The 21,648-nt window shown below is 40.1% G+C and overlaps 1 protein-coding gene across 1 annotated transcript in view; it reads left to right on the top strand.

Annotated features, from left to right (window-relative positions):
* EGF (epidermal growth factor) overlaps nt 1-21,648 on the top strand; it is a 125,800-nt gene that overhangs the window by 51,959 nt on the left and 52,193 nt on the right. The window contains 5 exon segments of the mRNA XM_052642306.1: nt 13,639-13,818; nt 15,354-15,367; nt 15,832-16,013; nt 16,418-16,645; nt 19,325-19,527. Coding sequence (XP_052498266.1) covers nt 13,639-13,818; nt 15,354-15,367; nt 15,832-16,013; nt 16,418-16,645; nt 19,325-19,527 — 807 coding nt within the window.

Raw genomic sequence — 21,648 nt, 5'->3', positions numbered from 1 at the left:
GTTTCTATTGAAAGATCAGCTGTTATCCTTATGGGAATCCCCTTGTGTGTTATTTGTTGTTTTTCCCTTCCTGCTTTTAATATTTGTTCTTTGTGGTTGATCATCATTAATTTGATTAATATGTGTCTTGGGGTGTTTTGCCTTGGGTTTATCCTATTTGGGACTCTCTGGGTTTCTTGGACTTGGGTGATTGAAAACTTCCCTAAAATGGGGAAGGAAATAACTATTATCTCCTCAAGTATTTTCTCATGGTCTTTCTTTTTGTCTTCTTCTTCTGGGATTCCTATAATTCGAATATTGGAGCATTTCATATTGTCCTGGAGGTCTCTGAGATTGTCCTCATTTCTGTTAACTCTTTTTTCTTTTTTCCTCTCTGATTCATTTATTTCTACCATTCTATCTTCTATTTCACTAATCCTATCTTCTGCCTCTGTTATTCTACTATTTGTTGCCTCCAGAGTGTTTCTGATCTCATTTATTGCATTATTCATTATATATTGACTATTTTTATTTCTTCTAGGTCCTTGTTAAACCTTTCTTGCATCTTCCCAGTCCTTGTCTCCAGGCTATTTATCTGTGATTCCATTTTGATTTCAAGATTTTGGATCATTTTCACTATCATTATTTGGAATTCTTTATCAGGTAGATGCCCTATCTCTTCCTCTTTTGTTTGGTTTGGTAGGCATTTATCCTGTTCCTTTACCTGCTGGGTATTCCTCTGTCTCTTCATCCTGTTTTTATTGCTGCTTTTGGGGTGGCCTTTCTGTATTGTGGCAGTTTGTGGAGTTCTCTTTATTATGGAGTTTCCTCACTGTGTGTGTGGGGGGGGTGGGGGGGGGCAGGGGGTTGTATCAGTGGCTTGTCAAGGTTTCTTGGCTCGGGAAGCTTGTGTCGGAGTTCTGGTGGGTGGAGCTGGATTTCTTCTCTCTGGAGTGCAATGAAGTGACAAGTAACGAGTTATGAGATGTCAATGGTTTTGGAGTAACTTTGAGCTGCCTGTATATTGAAGCTCAGGGGTGTGTTCCTGTGTTGCTGGAGAATTTGCATGATATGTCTTGCTCTGGAAATTGTTGGCCCTTGGGTGGTGCTTGGTTTCAGTGTAGGTATGGAGGTGTTTGATGAGCTTCTATCAATTAATGTTCCCTGGAGTCAGGAGTTCTCTGATGTTCTCAGGCTTTGGACTTAAGCCTCCTGCTTCTGGTTTTCAGTCTTATTCTTACAGTAGCCTCAAGGCTTCTCCATCTATACAGCACTGATGATAAAACATCTAGATTAAAGATGAAAAGTTTCTCCACATTGAGGGACACCCAGAGATGTTCACTGAGTTACATGGAGAAGAGAAGAGGGAGGGGGTAGTTAGAGGTGATTGGAATGAGATGAGGTGGGATCAAAAGACGAGAGAGCAAGCTAGCCAGTAACCACTTCCTTATGTGCGCTCCACTGTCTGGACTGCTCAGAGATGTTCACAGAGTTATACAGAGAAGAGGAGAGGGAGGAAGGAGATAGAGGTGGCCAGGAGGATATAAGAGGGAAATGAAAAGGAGAGAGACAGATCCAGCGAGTAACCAGCTCCCTAAGTGTTCTCCACCATCTGGAACACACAGAGATTCAGAGTTGGTTAGAGAAGAGAAGCGGGAGGGAGGAGACAGAGGCAACCTGGTGGAGAAAAAGGAGAGTCCAAAGGAGGAGAGAGTGGTCAAGACAGTAATCTCGCTCTCAAGTAAAAATGGGTACTGAAGATTGGGTTTTTAAAGGTATAAAATTGATAACAAATACCAAAAAGCAAAGATTAAAAATCTAGAGTAGAGGTTGGATTTTCAAAAATACAATGTTAAAGAAAAGAAGAAGAAAAAAAAGTCACAAGAATTATTAGAAAACAACAACAACAACCACAAAAAAATATATATGGCATTTGCTTTAAAAATAGTCTTTTTTTTTTTAAAAGGAATAGTAGGTTATAAAAATAAAAATTAAAGGAGAAATGAAGGACTTAAAAATTAAAAAATGTTGAAAAAGAAAAAGAAAAGAAGAAAAAACAAAACAAAACAACAACAAAAAAAGAATGATCGTAAAAATAGCAAAGGTATATCTGAGACTTTCTCTGGTGGTGTTGTGGGCAGTGTGGGGTCAGTTCATTTTCGGATAGTTCCTTGGTCTGGCTTATATTTCTCAAGATCTATAGGCCCCTTCCTATGCAGTTGGTACTAACGACAGGGTTTTAATCTATTGCACCTGTTACTTCCAAGGTGGTTCCCTCTGTTTTAGCTTCTTCTGTTTGCTGGTCTCTTCAGTGTCAGATTTCTGCCCTGACACAAGGGGAGCAGTGGTGGACACTTTTTTTAGGCTCACTTGTTCAGTTGCGCTGTGGGGAGGGAGGGACACTGCAAACAAATAACACTGGCGTGTGCTCGCAGTGTCTCAGCCACGCTGGGCCTGCCACTGCTCAAGGCACACACCGCTCAGGCTCTAGGTTGCTCAGCCAGGGAACCGTCTGAGGCCGGCCCTGAGCTGCGTGCACCTTCCCAGTCTAAGCCGCTCAGGCTCAGGTACTCAGGTAGTCCTCAGAGGCGCAGACTCAGTTAGGCCTGCTTTTTGTGCCCTTCCCAGGTCCGAGTAGCTCAGGTATTTGGTGAGCATAGTCGCTGCGGCTTATTGCCTTTCCCATCCCTGCTGCTCAGTTTTCTGGGTGTACAGCTGGCGCCCTTTCTCAGGTGGATGGTGACTGTCCAGAACCCCAAGAAGTCTTAGTTAGCAAAGAAGCTTGCTTGCAGTTTGGTAGTTAATGTCTCTCTGGGGCTGCGACTGCCCCCTTCCAGCCCTTCTGGCTCTGGCTGCCTGTCACCGGAGGGGGATGGTCTGCAGCCGGCTAATTCTGTTCTGTCCTTTGTTCTGTGCACGGTCCTGGCGGTGTCTTATGTTAGAGCTTTTTGCATGGTAAGCTTAGGCTTCTTTACAAAAGTTCTGCAAACAGGGAAACTGTTGAGTTCTGTAGGGCAGGCAGGATGGGAATTGATACGTTAGATTAGAAAGGATCTTCAAAATCATCTAACTCAACTGCCTCATGTTACAGATGAGAGGTTGAAATCCAGAGAGATGAGGTAACTCACCAGGATCCTAAGAGAACTAGAACTCAGGACCCTCAACTCATTGTACAGAATTTACCAAGAACATGCTGCCCACCACAAATGATTGTTGAAAGCCCACCAATGTAATGGTTTCATTACTTCTTTCTACTGAAAAGTATTAATAATGTTAATTTGGCTTTTTTAGGTCTCTATATTGAAAGTATTTGGAAAGTAGGACTATGTCCTCATAAATACACAAATTACACCAATGAATTAATTTAAATCAACTCAACAAATATTTATTAAACATCAGTTGTATGTTTGGACTGACAGTGATGACATCACTGACGATGACCACTATCCTGAGGGGACAGTGAGGTTCCCAGCTTAGAAGGTGAGGTGCAGGGTAGGCTACAGTTTACCTCATGATTTATGGACTTTTATCAAAACTAACTCTTACAAAATCTGACAAGTGACTTAAAAACCCTCCTGCAAAGGAAATAAATATGGCAGATAATGCTAATAAGCCCAAGAGGATAATGAGGGAAGAACAGCACTGACCCCTTATTCCTTGTTGACTGCATAAGGGATAAAAATGTTTAGATCTGACCAAAAAAAGAGAAACTAACAAGAAGGAAGTCTTGGATTTACACTTATTATAGTTATTATTAGTGATAAATCTTGAAACAAGTGAAAATTTGCCTCAAAACATTAGCTAATGAAGCCATCAAGACAAGTGAGATATTTGGTAATGAGAATCCAGAAGGTGAAAATTAACTTTTTATGATTTTCACAATTATATTCAAAATTACAATATGTAAGACTACATTTATTAAACTTACTGATAAAATGTTCCAAGGCTTCCTTGAGGTTCTTGACTTTATAGCAAAAATGGTAAAGCCTCACACTATTAGGAAAATACTTGTTCTTCCTGCTTTCCACTATGGTAAACATGCCTAAAACAATACATGGAAAACCACATAACAGCAGATTAAATGTGTTCTTTTGTCAGCAACTACTACTGAAAGCTTCACAGAAAGCATTACTAAAATTTTAAGAAAAATAACACAGTTTGAGAGTAAAAGTGTTTCTGATATATCTCAGGTTATGGTATTTTGTAGGGACTACTAGTGAACATTTTGGAGAAGCAAATGGCAACCCACCCCAGTACTCTTGCCTGGAAAGTTCCATGGACTGAGGAGCCTGGCAGGCTACAGTCCATGGGGTCGCAAAGAGTCGGACACGACTGAGCAACTTCAGTTTCAGTTTCAGTGAACATTTACTGAGAACTCACTATATATAGGGGAAGATTCTAAGGACTTGGCATGAATTTATTTAGTCTTCATAATAACCCTATGAGTAAATACAATTATCATTTCCAAGATGAAGGAAGCTATGCACAGAGAGGTTAAGTAATGAACTGAAAGTCACACGGCCATTATAGCTAATAGCAGAGCCAGTAACGAGTCCACATGGGTATTCTGTCTCCAGTGCCAGTGATCTGAGCCACATTTGTGTCACCTCTCTACTTCAGCAATGAAATGTACAAAGAACTGAGATACCTTTTCATAAGCCAGTTAAAGAAAAATGCATCAGAGAAATTTTTTCAGTAGTCAATGACTTCTTGACTTCTTTATGTATTAACAAATATATTATGAAAAAGATAGTTCACCTGCACCCAGAGGCAGTAGAGCCACTGCATTTACTGGAGCATCAACAAAAATTCTTGGGTGAGATAATAGTGGACCCTACAGTACAGTCTCCACAGTTTTGCAGGGAAACAGGGCAGCAAAAACACTGAAACTGGAATTCCACAAAATGCAGTGGGACGTCACTCATGTCATTACTCCTATAAAAGCAAGACTAAACTAGATTCTGTATAATACTTTGCATTGAATAGGGAGTAACCATGAAAATGTTAATCTTTGCCCTACATGCTTTCTGCAGAGTATCTGGAAATAAAGCACTTATAATAATAATAATATTACATATTATTACATATTATGATAATAATCAAATATTACATATTTTTCTTTTAAAAAGAGACAAGTATTTAAATTTTTTTTTTACCTTTTCTGTGATAAGTTGATGTCACAGGTGTGCTTCTCAAAAAATAACTAAAACAACAGAAATTTATCGCTCCAAGTTAAAGGTGATATTCTAATTGGTGAGAAAGTGATTTGCTGATTGTAGGCAATTTATGATGAAGAAAGTGGTTTGAAAACTGATGTTGGAAATGTTTTTGTTTTTTTCCCGTGTGATTTGGTTGTTGAATCAATGTCAATATGTCATTTATTAAAGACACTCATGTATGCATTCTTAAAATTACTCCTGTATGCAGAATTTTCCAAACTGTTTTTTAAAGTTCTAAATAAAGAATTTTTGTCCCTTCAATTCCACTTGCTTAAAATATAAAATGCAACACCTGGTTAGTTTATATTTACTGATTAAAATTACAGGAAGGAAGAAATTTGCTAGTCTAATTCAATAAAATTTGTGAATAGCTGAAAGGTATAGTTAAAAAGGCTTATTCTACAATTTTATAAATACAGCCAGTGAAGCATTTTCTTGTATTTGATATAGATATAATTGTGAAATATCCTTTTTGTCTATTACAGTTATCAAAGGCTAAATAGCAAAACACAATGAACCTTAAACCAAAATTTTGAATTCCTATATCATATTTACCCTGGAGGAGGCATGGCAGCCCACTCCAGTATTCTTGCCTGGAGAATCCCCATGGACAGAATAGCCTGGCGGGCTACAGTCCATGGGCTCACAAAGAGTCGGACACAACTGAGTGACTAAGTATGTATCATATTTAATTTTTTAAGTAGATGCGAATGAATCAGAAAATGATGCATACTCTCAATTTACAGCATGCAGAAGGACTTTTGGGGCTGTGCAACATCCCCAGTTGGAAATGTCCAGCAGAAAATAGAAAATATAAGAGCAAAACTCAGAGAACAGGTCAAGATAGTGACTTCTGAGTCGTGCAGTGTGTGTGTGTAACATCTGGAAAAACTTCTGATGCTTTAATGTTTTTTTTAAATTTAAATTTATTTATTTTAATTGGAGGCTAATTATTTTACAATATTGCATTGGTTCTGCCACACATCAACATGAATCTGCCACAGGGGTACACGTGTTCCCCATCCTGAACCCCCCTCCCACCTCTCTCCCTGTACCATCTCTCTGGGTCGTCCCAGTGCACCAGCCCCAAGCATCCTGTATCCTGCATCAAACCTGGACTGGCGATTCATTTCTTATATGATACTATACATGTTTCAGTGCCATTCCCCCAAATCGTCCCACCCTCTCCCTCTTCCACAGAGTCCAAAAGACTGTTCTATACATCTGTGTCTCTTTTGCTGTCTCGCATACAGGGTGATGTTTTAATGTTAAGGGAATGCATTTTAGTCTGGTAGCATCAATCTTTAAATAAGATTGAGCATAGTTTATGCTGATGAGCTGAGGGATAAGCCTGCTTACTTAAGAAGAACAATTACCTATAGCATAGGAACCTTCTAACAGTGTTCACTGCTCTTCAAAACAGCATTATTTTTTAAAATATTTATTTATTTATTTGGCCTTGCCAGGTCTTAGCTGTGGCACATGGGGTCTTGAGGCTTTGCTGCGGCATAGAGGATCTTTAGTTGCAGCATGTGGGATCCACTTCTCTGGCCAGAGACTGAACCTGGACCCCCTGAAAGCAGAGTCTTAACCATTGGACCAGCAGGGAAGTCCCCCAATCTGCATTATCATTAGTTTTTGTAAAAAGTTATACTGAGCTGTGGTATTAGCAGAGTGATAGACACATAAATTAATGGAACAGACTAGAAAATCCAGAGATAGACTTACATAAAAAGTCATTTGATCTTTGACAAAGATGCCAAAGCAATTCAACAGAGAAAGGATAGTCTTTTCAACACGATGTTGAATCTATTAGACATTTACAAGCAAAATAATTAACCTCAACCTAAACTGCACACCTTATTACAAAGGTTAACTCAAAATGGATCATAGCTCTAAATTTAAAATGTAAAAGTGTAAAGCTTTTAGAAGAAAACAGAAATCTTTATGTCCTGGAATTAAGAGTTCTTAGAAATGACACACCAAAAGCATAATATACAAAGGAATAATTTTGTCAAATTGTATCTCATAAAAATTAAAACTTCTGCTCTACAAAAGGCAATGTCAAGAGGATGAAAACACATGCTATGTGCTGGAAGAAAACATTTGCAAAGCATGTGTCTGTCAGAGGGGGGTTCCCAGGTGGCTTAGTGGTAAAGAATCTGCCTGCCAATGAAGGAGACACAAGAGCCTCAGGTTTGATTCTTTAGTCAGGAAGATCCCCTGGAGTAGGAAATGGCAACCCACTCCAGTATTCTTACATGGACTGAGTGAGCACACACATACATCTGACAAAGGGCTTGTATTCAACATATATTAAAAGAAAACCTTTCAAATGCAATAATAATAAATAATCTAATTAAAAATGAGCAAAAGATTTAAACAGATATATTCTCCAAAAGGATATAAGGATGGTAAATAAGTCTGTGAAAAGATACTCACCATTGTTAATTATTTCAGGCTGAATATGGACCCCCAAATATATCTATGTTTTAATTACTGGAACTTGTGAATGTGACCTTACACAGCAAAAGGGATGTCACAAACGTGATCTTGAGATAGGGCAATTATTCTGAACTTTTAGGTGGATCCCAAATGTACTCACCAGCATCCTTATGAGAGGGAGGCCAAAATATCAGAGGAGGGAGATGATCAAAGCAGAAACATTTGAAGATGATAAACTGATGGCTTTGAAGATGGAGAAAGGGACCATGAATGCAGGGATTACATTATATGTGGGTTGCAATATACTATAGAATTAGGTATAAAAATATACAGGTGAATATAGAAGCCATTGAAAGGACCCACTTTCTAATTAGTTCCTAGAACATGGATGGATGCAGAGAACCCAGCCTTTTGGTGAGATGCCTAGAAAATGTGACCCAAAGTGGGTGTCTGGACAGATATGAACTACAAAATGCTCAACAATGAATTCTGGATGAATTCAGTTCAGGATAAGCATGATATTTAAAAGTTAAACTCTGTGATCAGAAAGACATGGCTTTAAATCTCCGGTTGTTATTTATTGGACATGTAACTTGTAGCAAGTTAATGGCTCTAAACTTCAGTTTCTTTTGTAAATTGAAGATGCCAAGAGCACCTACTTCCTAACATTATGCAGTGAAACCAAATAATGTGTTTAATGTGCCACCCCAGAGGTAACACTCAAGAGGCTGGCTCTTCCTATTATGGTGATAGGCACCACCCACCCTCTTGGAGAATCAAAGTGTATGATAGCACAGGAAAGACTGAGCAACTCTGTTGAACAAGTTCAATTTTGTGGAACTTGGTAGCCTCGGTTACTGTCTTGAGGACCTGGCGATGGGTCCTCTTTAGCTGATAATCAGCAAGAGGTTGAGGGTCAGGAAGGGGCTATTTTTTGCTTCAGGTGATTTTTACCACCATTTTACCACAATTCAGGGTCTAGAGTGGCAATCTTCACATTTTTCAGAGCTTTTCTTACAGAATTAAGATTTTATAACTGAGCAGGACCCGATGGGACCTTCCTGCAACAGACCCCTCCCCCTTACCCTCTGCTTCAGGTCCTCTCTGAAGTACCTACATAACAGATTTGATGCACTTTCCCTGAGTTGTTTTACAGGTGTTAATCCCCCCCATCAAATGGAAGTAAATAACTATTTGATGACCATGAGCATGTAGCCCTCCCTACACACACCTATTGGTGCCTAAGGATTGATATGTTAACCCCTGGGGCACTGCCCAATTACCTCACCAATCAGAGAATTGTGTGCGAGCTGATCTCACAGTCTGGGACCCCCCCCCCGCACCCCCCCCTCACCTTCCATTATAAATGCTTTGCAGAAAGCCGTGGGGAGCACAGGGTTTTTGAACACCAGCTACTCCAGGCTTTGCATGGCTTCCTACAATAAACACTGTGCTGCCCTTCACCACAACCTGGTATCAGCAGCTGGGCCTTACTGCACACAGGTGAGCGGACCCAAGTTTGGTTTGGTAACAATTTAATTTCACATCTCTTTTCTCACCTTTCTAGATGTGTTATTATTTTCTAAAAAATTTTATTGAAGTATAGCTGATTTTCAGTGTTGTGTTGATTTCTGCTGTACAGTGATTCAATTATACCTATATATTTATAGTCTCTTCCATTATGGTTTATCACAGGATAATTCCCCATTATGACCTTATTGTTTATCCATCCTATATATAATAGTTTGCATCTGCTAATCCTAAATTCCCAATCCTTCCCTCCCCACCTCTCCCTCCACACCCCGCCTTGGCAACTACAAGTCTGTTCTCTGGGTCTGTGAGTCTGTTTCTGTTTTGTAGTTATGGTCACTTGTATCGTAGTTTTGATTTCACATATAAGTGATACCATATGGTATTTCTTTTTCTTTCCTTCTTACTTTGCTTACTATGATAATCTCTAGGTCCAACCATGTTGGTGCAAATGGCATTAGTTCATTCTTTTATGGCTGAGTATATTCCATTGTATATGTGTACCACGTCTTTTTTATTCCTTCATCTGTTAATGGACATTCCACATCTTGGCTATTGTGAATAGTGCTGCTATGAATATATGGGTACATGAATCTTTTTGAATTATGGTTTTCTCTGCTTATATGCCCAGGAGTGGGAGTGCAGGATCATATGACAATTTTATGTTTAGTTTTCTGAGGGCCTGCCATACTCTTTTGCCATGGTGGCGGCACCAATTTACACTCCCACTAACAGTGTAGGAGGGTTCCATTTTTTCTATACCCTCTCCAGTATTTGTTATTTATAGACTTTTTAATGATGGCCATTCTGACTGGTATGAAGTGACATCTTTTTCTTTCCTACTTACTTTGCTTTTCTCTAATAATTAGCAATGATGAGCATCTTTTCTTGTGCCTATTGGCCATCTGTATTTCTTCTTTGGAGAAATGTCTATTCGGGACTTCCCATATTTTGATTGGGTTCTCTGGGTATTTTTTATTATTGAGTTGTATGAGCTGTTTTTATTCAATGTATTACTTCTGAGTCATCCCGCTTCTCTCTCACCTGTCCTGAGTTTTGACCCTAATGAATAAGTTGAGAAGAAAGCTGTGATTTCCCAAAAAGTAAATGTATATCCTTTTAAGTCCTGTAATTGAAAAAAGAGGAGCATAGACTTTTAGAGTGAAGTAAAACTTTTGCACTTCATGAGACACAGATAATATTGAAGTCAGCTCCTTGCTGGGGAGAAACAAATTACTCCTATCGGGAGCTTAGGCAGGAACAGGTGAGGAGGCATCGGGCTTTTTTACACCAGACCCATCAGTTTAAATCTACATTCTTTTCCCAGGGTGTCATTGAATCCTGAAGGTCCAGAGCTCTATTTTCTCTTTTGTCCTGTGAGCCTTCTTCAATCTGTCTCCAGATTTAGAGCAAGAAAGCTGTGGTGTTGAGGGCAGGTGACTGTGTGGGCCTGAGAAGACCAAGGTATCTTGCTAATATGCTTGCCAGTATCCTTGATGTGTTCACTTGGTCCCATGACCTTTAGCCCCCAAGGCTCAAAGTAGACAGTTGATTCCTCTTCTCATTTACCTGGGTTGGGCTACTCTCCCAAACTCGGAGCAGATGAAGAGGTGCTGGTTGTGCAATATTGCCGCCCACCCACCTACCCCAAACCCTGCTTTTTGTGATTAACCTCTGTGCTATGGAAGCCCCAGATCTTCAATGTGCTCCAAACATCCTGGACTCCTTTCTAATTCCTGACGATCCCCTATTAATCCCCAGGTTGAGAGGTCAGCGTTTCCATTTGATTTGCTGGGACCTGTTTGCTGTCTTTGGGTTTGTGTTGCTTAGAAGTGATTTTCTATGCACTTTCTTCTCACTGAACTGCACCCAAAATAAATGCTGTAGGCTTTGACATGGGAGAATTTACTTGTTCAAACATGCACACCCTGCCAACACATCCACAGATTGTACCACTTACGAGTCCTTGACAGGACTTAAAAACCACTAATGTATTTATCATTTCCAGCATAGTACAGACTAATGACTGTTTCACCAAGACTAATCTTTTAACTTTCTTTTAAATCATATTATAATTCATTTTTACAATACTCAGCCTAGACTCTGGTTTACACACAACGATGCTGACAGTATAGGAATGGCGTTTGGAGGGGAGCAGAATTAAAATCAGTTACTTGAGTAAAATGAAGCTTGTGATGTCTTGACTCATGACAACCCAGAGCGAGGCAGGAGAGAGTGGCTGGTTTGAGAAGATAGTCCTTGAGTTCTAAATCTAACTCTGCCACCAACTGTTGGTGGGACATTGGGAAGCATCATCGAATTTCTCGTCTGAACTAGATCTATGATTTCCACATTCAGTAGGATAAAAGAATCACCTGGATTATCTGTTCAAAAAACAGATTCCTAGTCCTCAGCCCAACCTTACTGAATTGGAATCTCCGGGGAAGTGATCTGCCAAAGACACACACACAACACCCTTTGTGATTCTTTTAAACAATTTTGGGAAACACTGAGATAGGTAATGTCTAGGTCTTCTAGTTCTGAGAGCTAGGATAAAGCCCTGGATGCTAGAATTCACCCATGAATGAGAAAAATCTTGAGATAATATTTGTTATATTTAGTATTTTTATAAATATTTTTGAAAAGCTGTTGAAGTTAATGCTATGGTTTATTTTGTGGATTTCAATGTTTTTCAGATTTCTTTTTTTCTCTATGATTCATCAAATGTGGTATATGGCCTATATAGCCTGTGTTGTTATATTAAGGGTAAATGAGATCAGGATGTAAAAGTTCATTATTATTATTGTTAGTAAAATAACTACCATAGGATAGATTCTGCTTTTATTAATTTGATAGGTCTGCTAGTTTCTTTGACTTTGTTCCTATTGGTGAAAATATTAAAACAGAATGGAGTCACCCTGGCAGTGCAGTGAGAATATGTTGGAATTCTTTCCTAATCCTCCACTCGTCTTTGTGGTTACCTGGTTTGTTTTCTAAAGGCAGAGTGGCAGAAGCCTCCCCAACCTCAGTCAGGAAAGATCAAGAAAACCAGCCTTTTCTAACCCTGGCTGCAGGGATTGAAATTGTCCCCTGTCTTGGAGCATCGCAGGCAAGCTCTATGTGAAGTCAGCTAGAATTTCTGCTGGAATTTCCAGAGAAAGGCATCAAATTCCCAAGCAAGTATTGAGTGCTTGGGAGTCAGAATGGGTAGATGGTCATCACCTAGAGCAGAACAGAGCCTCAGGTATGGGCTTAGGGTACAGGGCAAGGCCTTGTAGAAATCAAGGTGTCCAGTGAAGTCCACTACTCAGATTTGGCAAATAAAAATATAGGCCACTCAATTACTTGAGTTTTGAATTTCAGGTAAGCAGGGAACAATTGTTAAAGGTAAAGGATGCAGTATGTATGCAATTTGAATTTAATTAGGTGTCCTCAATTTTATGGCTTCCCTGGTGGCTCAGAGGTTAAAGCATCTGCCTCCAATATGGGAGACCTGGGTTTGATCCCTGGGTTGGGAAGATCCCCTAGAGAAGGAAATGGCAACCCACTCGAGTATTCTTGCCTGGAGAATCCCATGGATGGAGGAGCCTGGTAGGCTACAGTATATATGCAATTTGAATTTAATTAGGAGTCCTAAATTTTATGTAGAAATGTTAACAGGAACAAACTATTTCAGAGCTTTCATGGATGGCATTTCAGTTTTTCCTGCTTCTGCCTAAGACCTCTAGGTTTCACCATGTTCTTCTCTGTCAGTAACCTGGAGGCTCTATTCATAAGGTAAGACTAGAGGAGGGAGGGAGAAGGCAATGGCATCCCACTCCAGTACTCTTGCCTGGAAAATCCCATGGACGGAGGAGCCTGGTAGGCTGCAGTCCATGGGGTCGCGAAGAGTCAGACACGACTGAGTGACTTCACTTTCACTTTTCACTTTCATGCACTGGAGAAGGAAATGGCAACCCACTCCAGTGTTCTTGCCTGGAGAATCCCAGGCACGGGGGAGCCTGGTGGGCTGCCATCTATGGGGTCGCACAGAGTCGGACACGACTGAAGTGACTTAGCAGAAGAGGGAGAGATCCATTTCCCAAACAGTAATATGTGCAATTTTATTTCGATTTACATAATTAGATTTGACACTCATACAGACCCTCTGTATAATAGAATACAGTAGGCGGTTTCTTTTTGAACATACAATATTACTAAGCCAGGAAGTATCTTTCTCTTCAGTCGTTTTTCTCTTCATAATTTGGCAACATTCATTTCTTACAATCAATTTGTGGGATGATTTACAAAATTAGCTGTGAACATCTACAGGCATTCTTTATCCTCTAAACAATGGTATTTATTTAAAATATAAAACCAGGACTTAAAAATTAATTCTGCTTGTGTTATTTGTCATGGGGAAGTATTTTGTCTAAATCAGATAAAAAAGCATTGAAAATATACTGTTTGGTTTCTTCCCCTGCAGGTCTTGTGCCCTTCTTAATTTTCTCCCATGGAAATAGTATCTTTAGGATTGACTTGGAAGGAATGAATTACGAACAGTTGGTGGCAGATGCTGGTGTATCAGTGATCACGGATTTTTGTTACAATGAAGGAAGAATCTATTGGGTTGATCTACAAAGACAACTCTTGCAGAAGGCAAAAGGTAAGGTACCGTTTCCTGTGTCATTTGAGGGATTTTTGAACAGGCTGTCAAAAATGATAAAGCAAAATTTGTTAGCATTCAGATAAGTGAAAATTATTACAGTGCAGGTATGCGGCCAGCATATGTAGGTATTTAATCTGCATCTGTGCTGTCATGTTATTGAACAAGCCCATGCATGTGGCGTTGATATTCAGAAGTCCCCAAAGGAGAAAGTGAGGATGTCAATGTAATTTTGGAAAGATATAAGTTTAATAAGCCAGATCATCATTTTATGATTAAGACAGATTATTTGCATCATTATTTTCTATTCTAGTGGTTCTCAGCTGGTGGCAGTTTTGCCTCCAGGGGACCTTTGGCAATGTCTAGAAACATTTTGGTTGTCACAACTAGAATGGAGAGAAGAGAGAATGTGTTAGAGGCCAGAGGCACTGCCAACCATCCTACAATATATAGGACAGTCCCCCAAACAGATAATTATCAGGCCCTAAACATCAGTTGTGTTGAAGTTGAGAAGCCCTGTTTTATTTGTTTAAAATCTGGCATGGGTTTTTGCACCTGAAATTTAGGAAGAAATTTTTTTTCTTCTCAAGGTATTTGCATGCTGGAAAAAAATAATAAAGCGGGTGATACAGCAAAATACTTTGGTTCAAGAACATATAAGAGATCTTTAATCCTTCTTCTTCATTAGTAAAACCCTTAAATGAGTCCCAATAGGAATGTTTTCTCCTGGAAAGTGAATTATAGAGAGCAGGTGGCTTCATGTTCAGTATTTATCCTCAACAAAAAGTACACACTGTTTGCTTTTGTGTTTTTGTTTTTATTTTTGTTTTTAAGCAAAATTTTCGCCCTCCTAAAGCCTTCAATTAGGTGCTAATTTGTTTTATCACATCTCTAATACTTGCTAATCTCACTTTTAACAAAAATGGCTACTCATTACTCTCCAGCCATCTGTAGACTAGCTTCAAAATCTTGACTTTAAGAATCTGGAGGGTTTACTGTCAGAAAAAACTGGAAAAAAGCATTAGATAGTTGGGAATTTGTGGCAAATCATTAGGAACAGATTGGCCTGGAGCCTAAAATCCACTTGTATTAGTCCCTCCTTTGGGTTAAAACATTGTTTATAGAAGATAACCATTAAAAAGCAAACAGTTTACCTGTGTGAATTAATATATTAGCAATTGATTAAATGGATTGGCTAGATTACTTTGTATGAGATGTGGGAATAGCACAGATTCTGGAGACTGATTTTTGCCCAGCTCTGTGTCCAGTGACTTCATGTTGGTAGCTGAAAACCAGAGAACTGTGGGACTATTTCCACCACGGAAATTTGCTGTGGTGCAAACCAGGGCTTCCTCCTGTCTCTCATCCTCCACCCTGTTAGAGGACTGGTTTACTTGCACAGCCTGAAATGAGAAGAGGTTTAGTTAAGTTGTTTTTATCACAAGAAAGTATAAAGAAAAGCCCTGCTATGAGGATCCTGGAGTCATAGCCGGAAGGGTGAGGACTTGTAGAAAGAGCAGGACCTGGTGGAGGAGGTGCTAGAAGAAAAGTGGGGGCCCTAATGCAAAATCTACTTCATGACCCTATGCACAACCTCCAAGGCAGTCTTGCTAGAATTTAGCAAAGCTTGAAACTGGATTCAGGTGAGAATCTGGGAAATTCCACTGGCAAATGGAATTGAATAAACTAACTGTAAGGTAAAATTGAAATTCTGCCATTACTGTGGTTAAAATTATTCACACATTATGACTGACTGCCTAATTTACATAAATAGAGAATACATATTCATTTCAAAACTGTGATATAAATACTATGCCCAGAAATATTCACATGGGAGAACGAATATTGCTGCATCTGAACAATGGCACAGTATCTACAAATAGTTTATCATTTAAATAATTTTGGGAAAGTACAAAAATGACAATTACTTAAAACAATAAACCTTGTTATATAAAAATAAACAATTTTGTTGTGAATGAAGAAATATTAATAATTTAAATTTTGGTTTTACAGAAAGTATGCGATATAAATAAAAATGTTTCAGGAATGGCAATAAATTGGATCAATGAAGAACTGATTAGGTCAAATCAACAGGAAGGAATCATTACAGTAACTGATATGAAAGGAAACAATTCCCGGGTTCTCTTAAGTGCCTTAAAATAGCCTACAAATATAGCAATTGATCCAGTAGCAAGGTAAATTCTGTTGGCTTTGGACATTGAAATATATTTCAAAATCTGATAAAAAGTCAAGGAATCATAACATTTTGACTCAAAGGGGCCTCCTGATAGAGACAAAGACCCTCTTTTATGGTGCACAAACCCCATTTTCAATAGGGCATTTGCCTGGATTTGAACTGAAGCAGGCTCCCTCTACCAATAGCATCTTGACTACCAAGGTTTCCCACTAGAGAAGCAAAATTCTCCTTCTAACTTGAAATCACATGGAATTGCAATAAGTATCTGTTGGACTGAATTTTCATTCAAACAGTCAAACTTGTCCTGTGCAGACATCTGGGGACTACTGAAACACTGAGAGAGTCGACCACTTAAGTGGCCTGACACTCACTGAAGTGTCTCTGTGGTATGCTGGCCCTCAGGTTTATGTTTTGGTCTTCAGAGGTGGCTGGCAGCCTTCACAGAGCAGCTCTTGGTGGTATGGAAGTGAAGCTTCTGTTAGAGACATTGGGGAAAATAGCAGCTGTATCATTGGATGAGCTTGATAAGCAGCTCTTTTGGATTCAGTACCACAGAGAAGGAGGTGATCCTTGTATTTGTTCCTGTGATTATGATGGAGGTTCTGTCCTTTTTAGCAAATACCCCCTGTGGTAAGTTTTGCTTTTGGTGTAAAATAAAACACTTGCCAGTTGGAGTTTGTGTGATAAATAAATTTTATTTTTGTCACCTAAACTGGTGTAGTGGTTTAGCACAGATTTGGGGGTCCAAAAGACTTGAGTTCAAGTCCCAGATATACTATTTATTAGGTGAGTAACTTAGATAGGTTGCATGACTTCTCTCATACTGCTTCCTTTAACGCGGGTATTGGAGGATGGAGAGAACAGAAAGTGCCCACTGAATTGAAAAAGTATCTTGAGACTGAAAAAGAAGGCAGGCCACTCCATACAATCAGTGGATCAGTATATCTTTGGGTAACTTATAGGGTGGGATCAGGTGGAAATGATCCAAAAGCAATTGTAACTGCATACTGCGGCTTCCATACAGTGAAGGGGCTGTTGAGACAAGTTTATAGTTAACCTAGGGTCTAGGAGTACATACTTGGAAACAGGAAGTGCATTCCTAAGTCAAGAGTCATGAATGAGTAACTTAGTCTTGTGGGTGCTGGAAATACAACAGTGAAGGTCCTCATCACTTTTTGGTGACTAACAGAGCATAGAGACTACTCGATCCTAATGATTATTAAACCATATTTGTTGATTACAAGATGCACTGGAGAAGGAAATGGCAACCCACTCCAATATTCTTGCCTGGGAAATCCTGTTGACAAAGGAGCCTGACAGGCTATGGCCCATGGGTTGCAAAGAGTTGGACATAACTTAGCGACTGATCAACAACAACAATTAATTACAAAGCCCTTGACAACAGAAGTTATTTGCTGCACAGAACAGTCCTGAGTAGGGTAGGGTCAGTGGAAAGGCAGGAGAAATTATACAGGCCTGATATGTTATCAATTAAGCTGACAGCCATACAGTGGGATAATTTGTTGTTGCCCAGTTGCTAGGTCATATCCATCTCTTTATGACCCCATGGACTGTAGTATGCCAGGCTCCTCTGTTCCCACTATCTCCTAGAGTTTGCTCAAATTCGTGTTCATTGAGTTGGTGATGCTACCGAACCATCTCATCCTCTACTGCCCCTTCTCCTTTTGCCTGTACTCTTTCCCAGCATCAGGGTCTTTTCCAATGAGTCAGCTCTTCACATCAGGTGGCCAAAGTATTGGAGCTGCAGCATCAGTCCTTCTAGTGAATATTCAGTGTTGATTTCCTTTAGGACTGAGTGGTTTAATCTCCTTGCAGTCCAAGGGATTCTCAAGAGTCTTCTCCAGCACCACAGTTTGAAAAGCATCAATTCAGCACTCAGCCTTCTTTATGGTCCAACTCTCATATTCATATATGACTCCCGGGAAAACCATGGCTTTGACTATACAGACATTTGTGGGCAAAGTAATATCTTTGCTTTTTAATATGCTATCTAAATTTGTCATAGCTTTTCTTCCAAGGAGCAATTGACTTTTTTTTTCCTTTTTAAAAAAAATTATTTATTTTAGTTGGAGGCTAATTACTTTACAATATTGTAGTGGTTTTTGCCATACATTGATATGAATCAGCCATGGGTCTACGTGTGCTCCCCATCCTGAACCCCTCTCCCACCTCCCTCCCCATCCCATCCCTCTGGGTCACTTTTAATTTAATTTCATGGCTGCAGTCACCATCTGCAGTGATTTTGGAGCCCAATGAAATAAAGTCTCTCATTGCCTTCACTTTTCCCCCTTCTATTTGCCACAAAGTGATGAGACAAGAAGCCATGGTCTTAGTTCTTTGAATGCTGAGTTTCAAGCCAACTTTTTCACTCACCCTTCACCCTTATTAAGAGGCTTTTTAGTTCCTCTTCACTTTCTGCCTTTAGTATCTGCGTATCTGAGGTTGTTGATATTTCTCCCAGCAATCTTGATTCTAGCTTTTGATTCATCCAGCCTGGCATTTCACATGATGTACTTTGCATATAAGTTAAATAGGCAGAGTGACAATATACAGACTTGTTGTACTCCTTTCCCAATTTTGAACCAATCAATTGTTCTATGTGTGGTTCTAACTGTTGCTTCTTGACCCACGTACAGATTTCACAGGAAACAGGTAAGGCGGTCTGGCACTCCCATCTCTTTAAGAATTTTCCATTTTTTTGTGATTCATTCAGTCAAAGGCTTTACCATAGTCAATGAAGCAGAAGTTTTTCAGTAGGACTAATAGCAGCACCTATTTCTTGAGATTATTGTGAAGATTAAGTAAAGAAATAAAAAAATAAGAGTACTTGGCTTATAGTTCTCACATGCTGGTTAGTTATTTTTAATTATTATGTCCTGTGGTTTGTAAAACATCTGTGTTTCATTTGATTTGCTATCTTGCCAGCAACTAATCTAGCTGCCTTTAGTGAGAGCAGAAATTAAGCCTGTGAAAGGGATGAAACCAGCAATCTACTCTTATCCTGTGTCTGTTTTCTTCAGTGTTTTATTTTTAGCACAATTACATGCTGAGTAGCAAAAAAAAAAAAAAAAAAGAGAGATATTGGATCTGAAGCTAAAAATATATCCTATTAATTCAGGTTATGGCTACATAAATACAAATTTAAACTTAATGTTTGTTTCTAACCCTAAATGAGAAACGATTGAAAATGTAGGTGATTAAAATTCAGACCGTAAGTTGAAGTGAAACTTTACTAAATCCAGGAAGAAATATTCTGCCATTCTTTATGCTTTTCTCCTGTGGTTTTAGGCACAACCTGCTTGCAGCATCCCTCTTTGGTGATCGTATCTTCTATCCAACATGGAAAAAGAAGACAATCTGGATAGCTAACAAGCACACAGGGAAGCATATGGTTAAAATCACCCTCAACTTGTCATTTGTGCCACCCAATGGAATTAAAGTGGTTCATCCACTCGTACAGCCCAAGGCAGAGCGTGATGCTTGGGCATCTGGTGAGTCATCTTTGACCTCAAACGAGGTCCGGCACGTAGTCCTCACTTCTCCACTTACTCAAGACAGACATTTAGGAGTCATCCCTGATTTCTCCCACTGCTGCTGCTAAGTTGCTTCAGTTGTGTCCGACTCTGTGCGACCACATAGACTACCTCACCCCAATTTTCAGCCTACCGCCAAATCCTTTCCATGCTACATTCTAATATATCTCAAATGTCCATTTCTCTCTTCCACTGCCACCACCATAGTCCAAACAGCCAGCTTTTCTTTTCTGGCCTGTTGGAGCTGCCACTTAATCTTTTCATGTTCTCCTCTTGCTTATAAATGGTAAATCTGATGGGTTAACTCCTCTACTTAAATTCCTTCAAAAGCTTTCCTTTGCAGTTAGATTGTAATTTAACATTTAACCAGGCCTATCACTATTTGACCAATTTGATTTAGCATTCTTCCCCCCTCCCCTCATTGGACTCTAACACAAAGCTTCACGTAATTGCTCAGACATGCCAAGCAAGAGGGCACAGTGGATGTACATATTCAGGCTCAGCTCACCTTTGCCTCTCAAGGCCCACGAGCATTATCTGCCTTCTGAGCATTTCTACTTGGATTTCTTGCAAGTGCTTCAGGCACAGAAGGAATAACTGACTCACTCACTTTCCCTTCCCTTCTGCCCAGCTCTTTTCCCTCCAGTGTCTGGTTGAAGACCTCCAGGTGTAGGCCTCGGTGAGTGGCATTTTATCTCCATATCCCCAGGCATAGATCCATCCCTGTGAGATCCCTCTCCACCTCCTAGCAATTCCACCACCTACCGTCTTGTGCCCCTCTCGGCAGCTCTCCATCCCTGGGGTCCACTTCATTAGTGTCCCTGACTCCCTCTGCCAAGCTGCAGGGGGCATCACCCTTCAAAAAGGAGAACCCAATCTTGTCATTCCTGGGTTAAAACACTCAGTTGCTAGTAATAAAACCAAGTGTCTTTTTTATTGAACTGGTGCCCCAGGGCCCCTGTTTGTTTCTCAGTTTCATTTATAGTCAGGGCTGCAGCGATCCTCAAAGTTTTGACTTTTCTCTGACCCTAGGAGGCACACTTGCTCTCTCCTCCAGCCTTTCAGCATGATTGGGAACATGGTTTCTCCTTTTTTTTGGCTGCACGGCTTGCAGGATCTCCGTTCCTTGACCAGGGATTGAACCCAGGCTGAGGTAGTGAAAGCCATGAATCCTGATCACTGTTCCCTGGTGGCTCAGATGGTAAAAAATCTGCCTGCAGCGCAGGAGACCCAGGTTCAATCCCTGGGTCAGGAAGATCCCCTGGAGGAGGAAATGGCAACCCATTCCAGTGTTCTTGCCTGGGAAATCCCATGGAGAGAGAGCCTGGCAGGTTACAGTCCACGGGGTCACAAAAAGCTGGACATGACTGAGCAATGAACAATTTCCTTCACTTTCTTTCAGGCTACCAGGGAACTCCCTGGGAACACTCTCTCTAATTCACAGCAGTGACTTACCCTTCATCCTCTAAGAAATATTAATAGCTCCAATATCTCTTCTTTCAGGAACCCCTTCCCTGACCAGCTCACTGGAGCCTCAGTAGCTCTTTTTAGAAAATAGCAGATTTCCCGTCACAGAGCACCTATCATGGTTTGCTGTAATTGTCTGACTTCCTCAGCTTTCTTAGTCCTGTGAGGACAGAGAACACAACTCTCCATTGTATTTCCAGTGCCTAGAGGACATTTAATAAACTGTAATAGGAAAAAAAAAATTAAAAAAACACCCTTTGACACCTTCTCCCCTAAATAATACCACAAGGAACAAGTTCTAAAGATATTTAATATCTGAGTACATGCTGCCTTCCTTACATGTTATAAGCCCTACCCCCACCCTTGTCCAGATAGTCTTCAGGGGGCTGCTCCCTTTTGTATATTATGAATGAATCCCAGTGTTTTAAATCAATTTTCCCTGCAACAGATCTTTGCAGCTTAGCTCTGTGCTGCGCTTTAGTCACCCAGTCGTGTCTGACTCTTTGCGACTTCAGGGACTGTATAGCCTGCCAGGCTCCTCTGTCCATAGGGTTCTCCAGGCCAGAATACTGGAGTGGTTTGCCATGCCCTCCTCCAGGGGATCTTCCCTGG

Source organism: Budorcas taxicolor, chromosome 6 (assembly GCF_023091745.1).
Source record: "Budorcas taxicolor isolate Tak-1 chromosome 6, Takin1.1, whole genome shotgun sequence".
Lineage (NCBI taxonomy): Eukaryota > Metazoa > Chordata > Mammalia > Artiodactyla > Bovidae > Budorcas > Budorcas taxicolor.
Note: the sequence above shows the minus strand (reverse complement) of the source record. Positions and strands in the feature narration are given on the sequence as shown.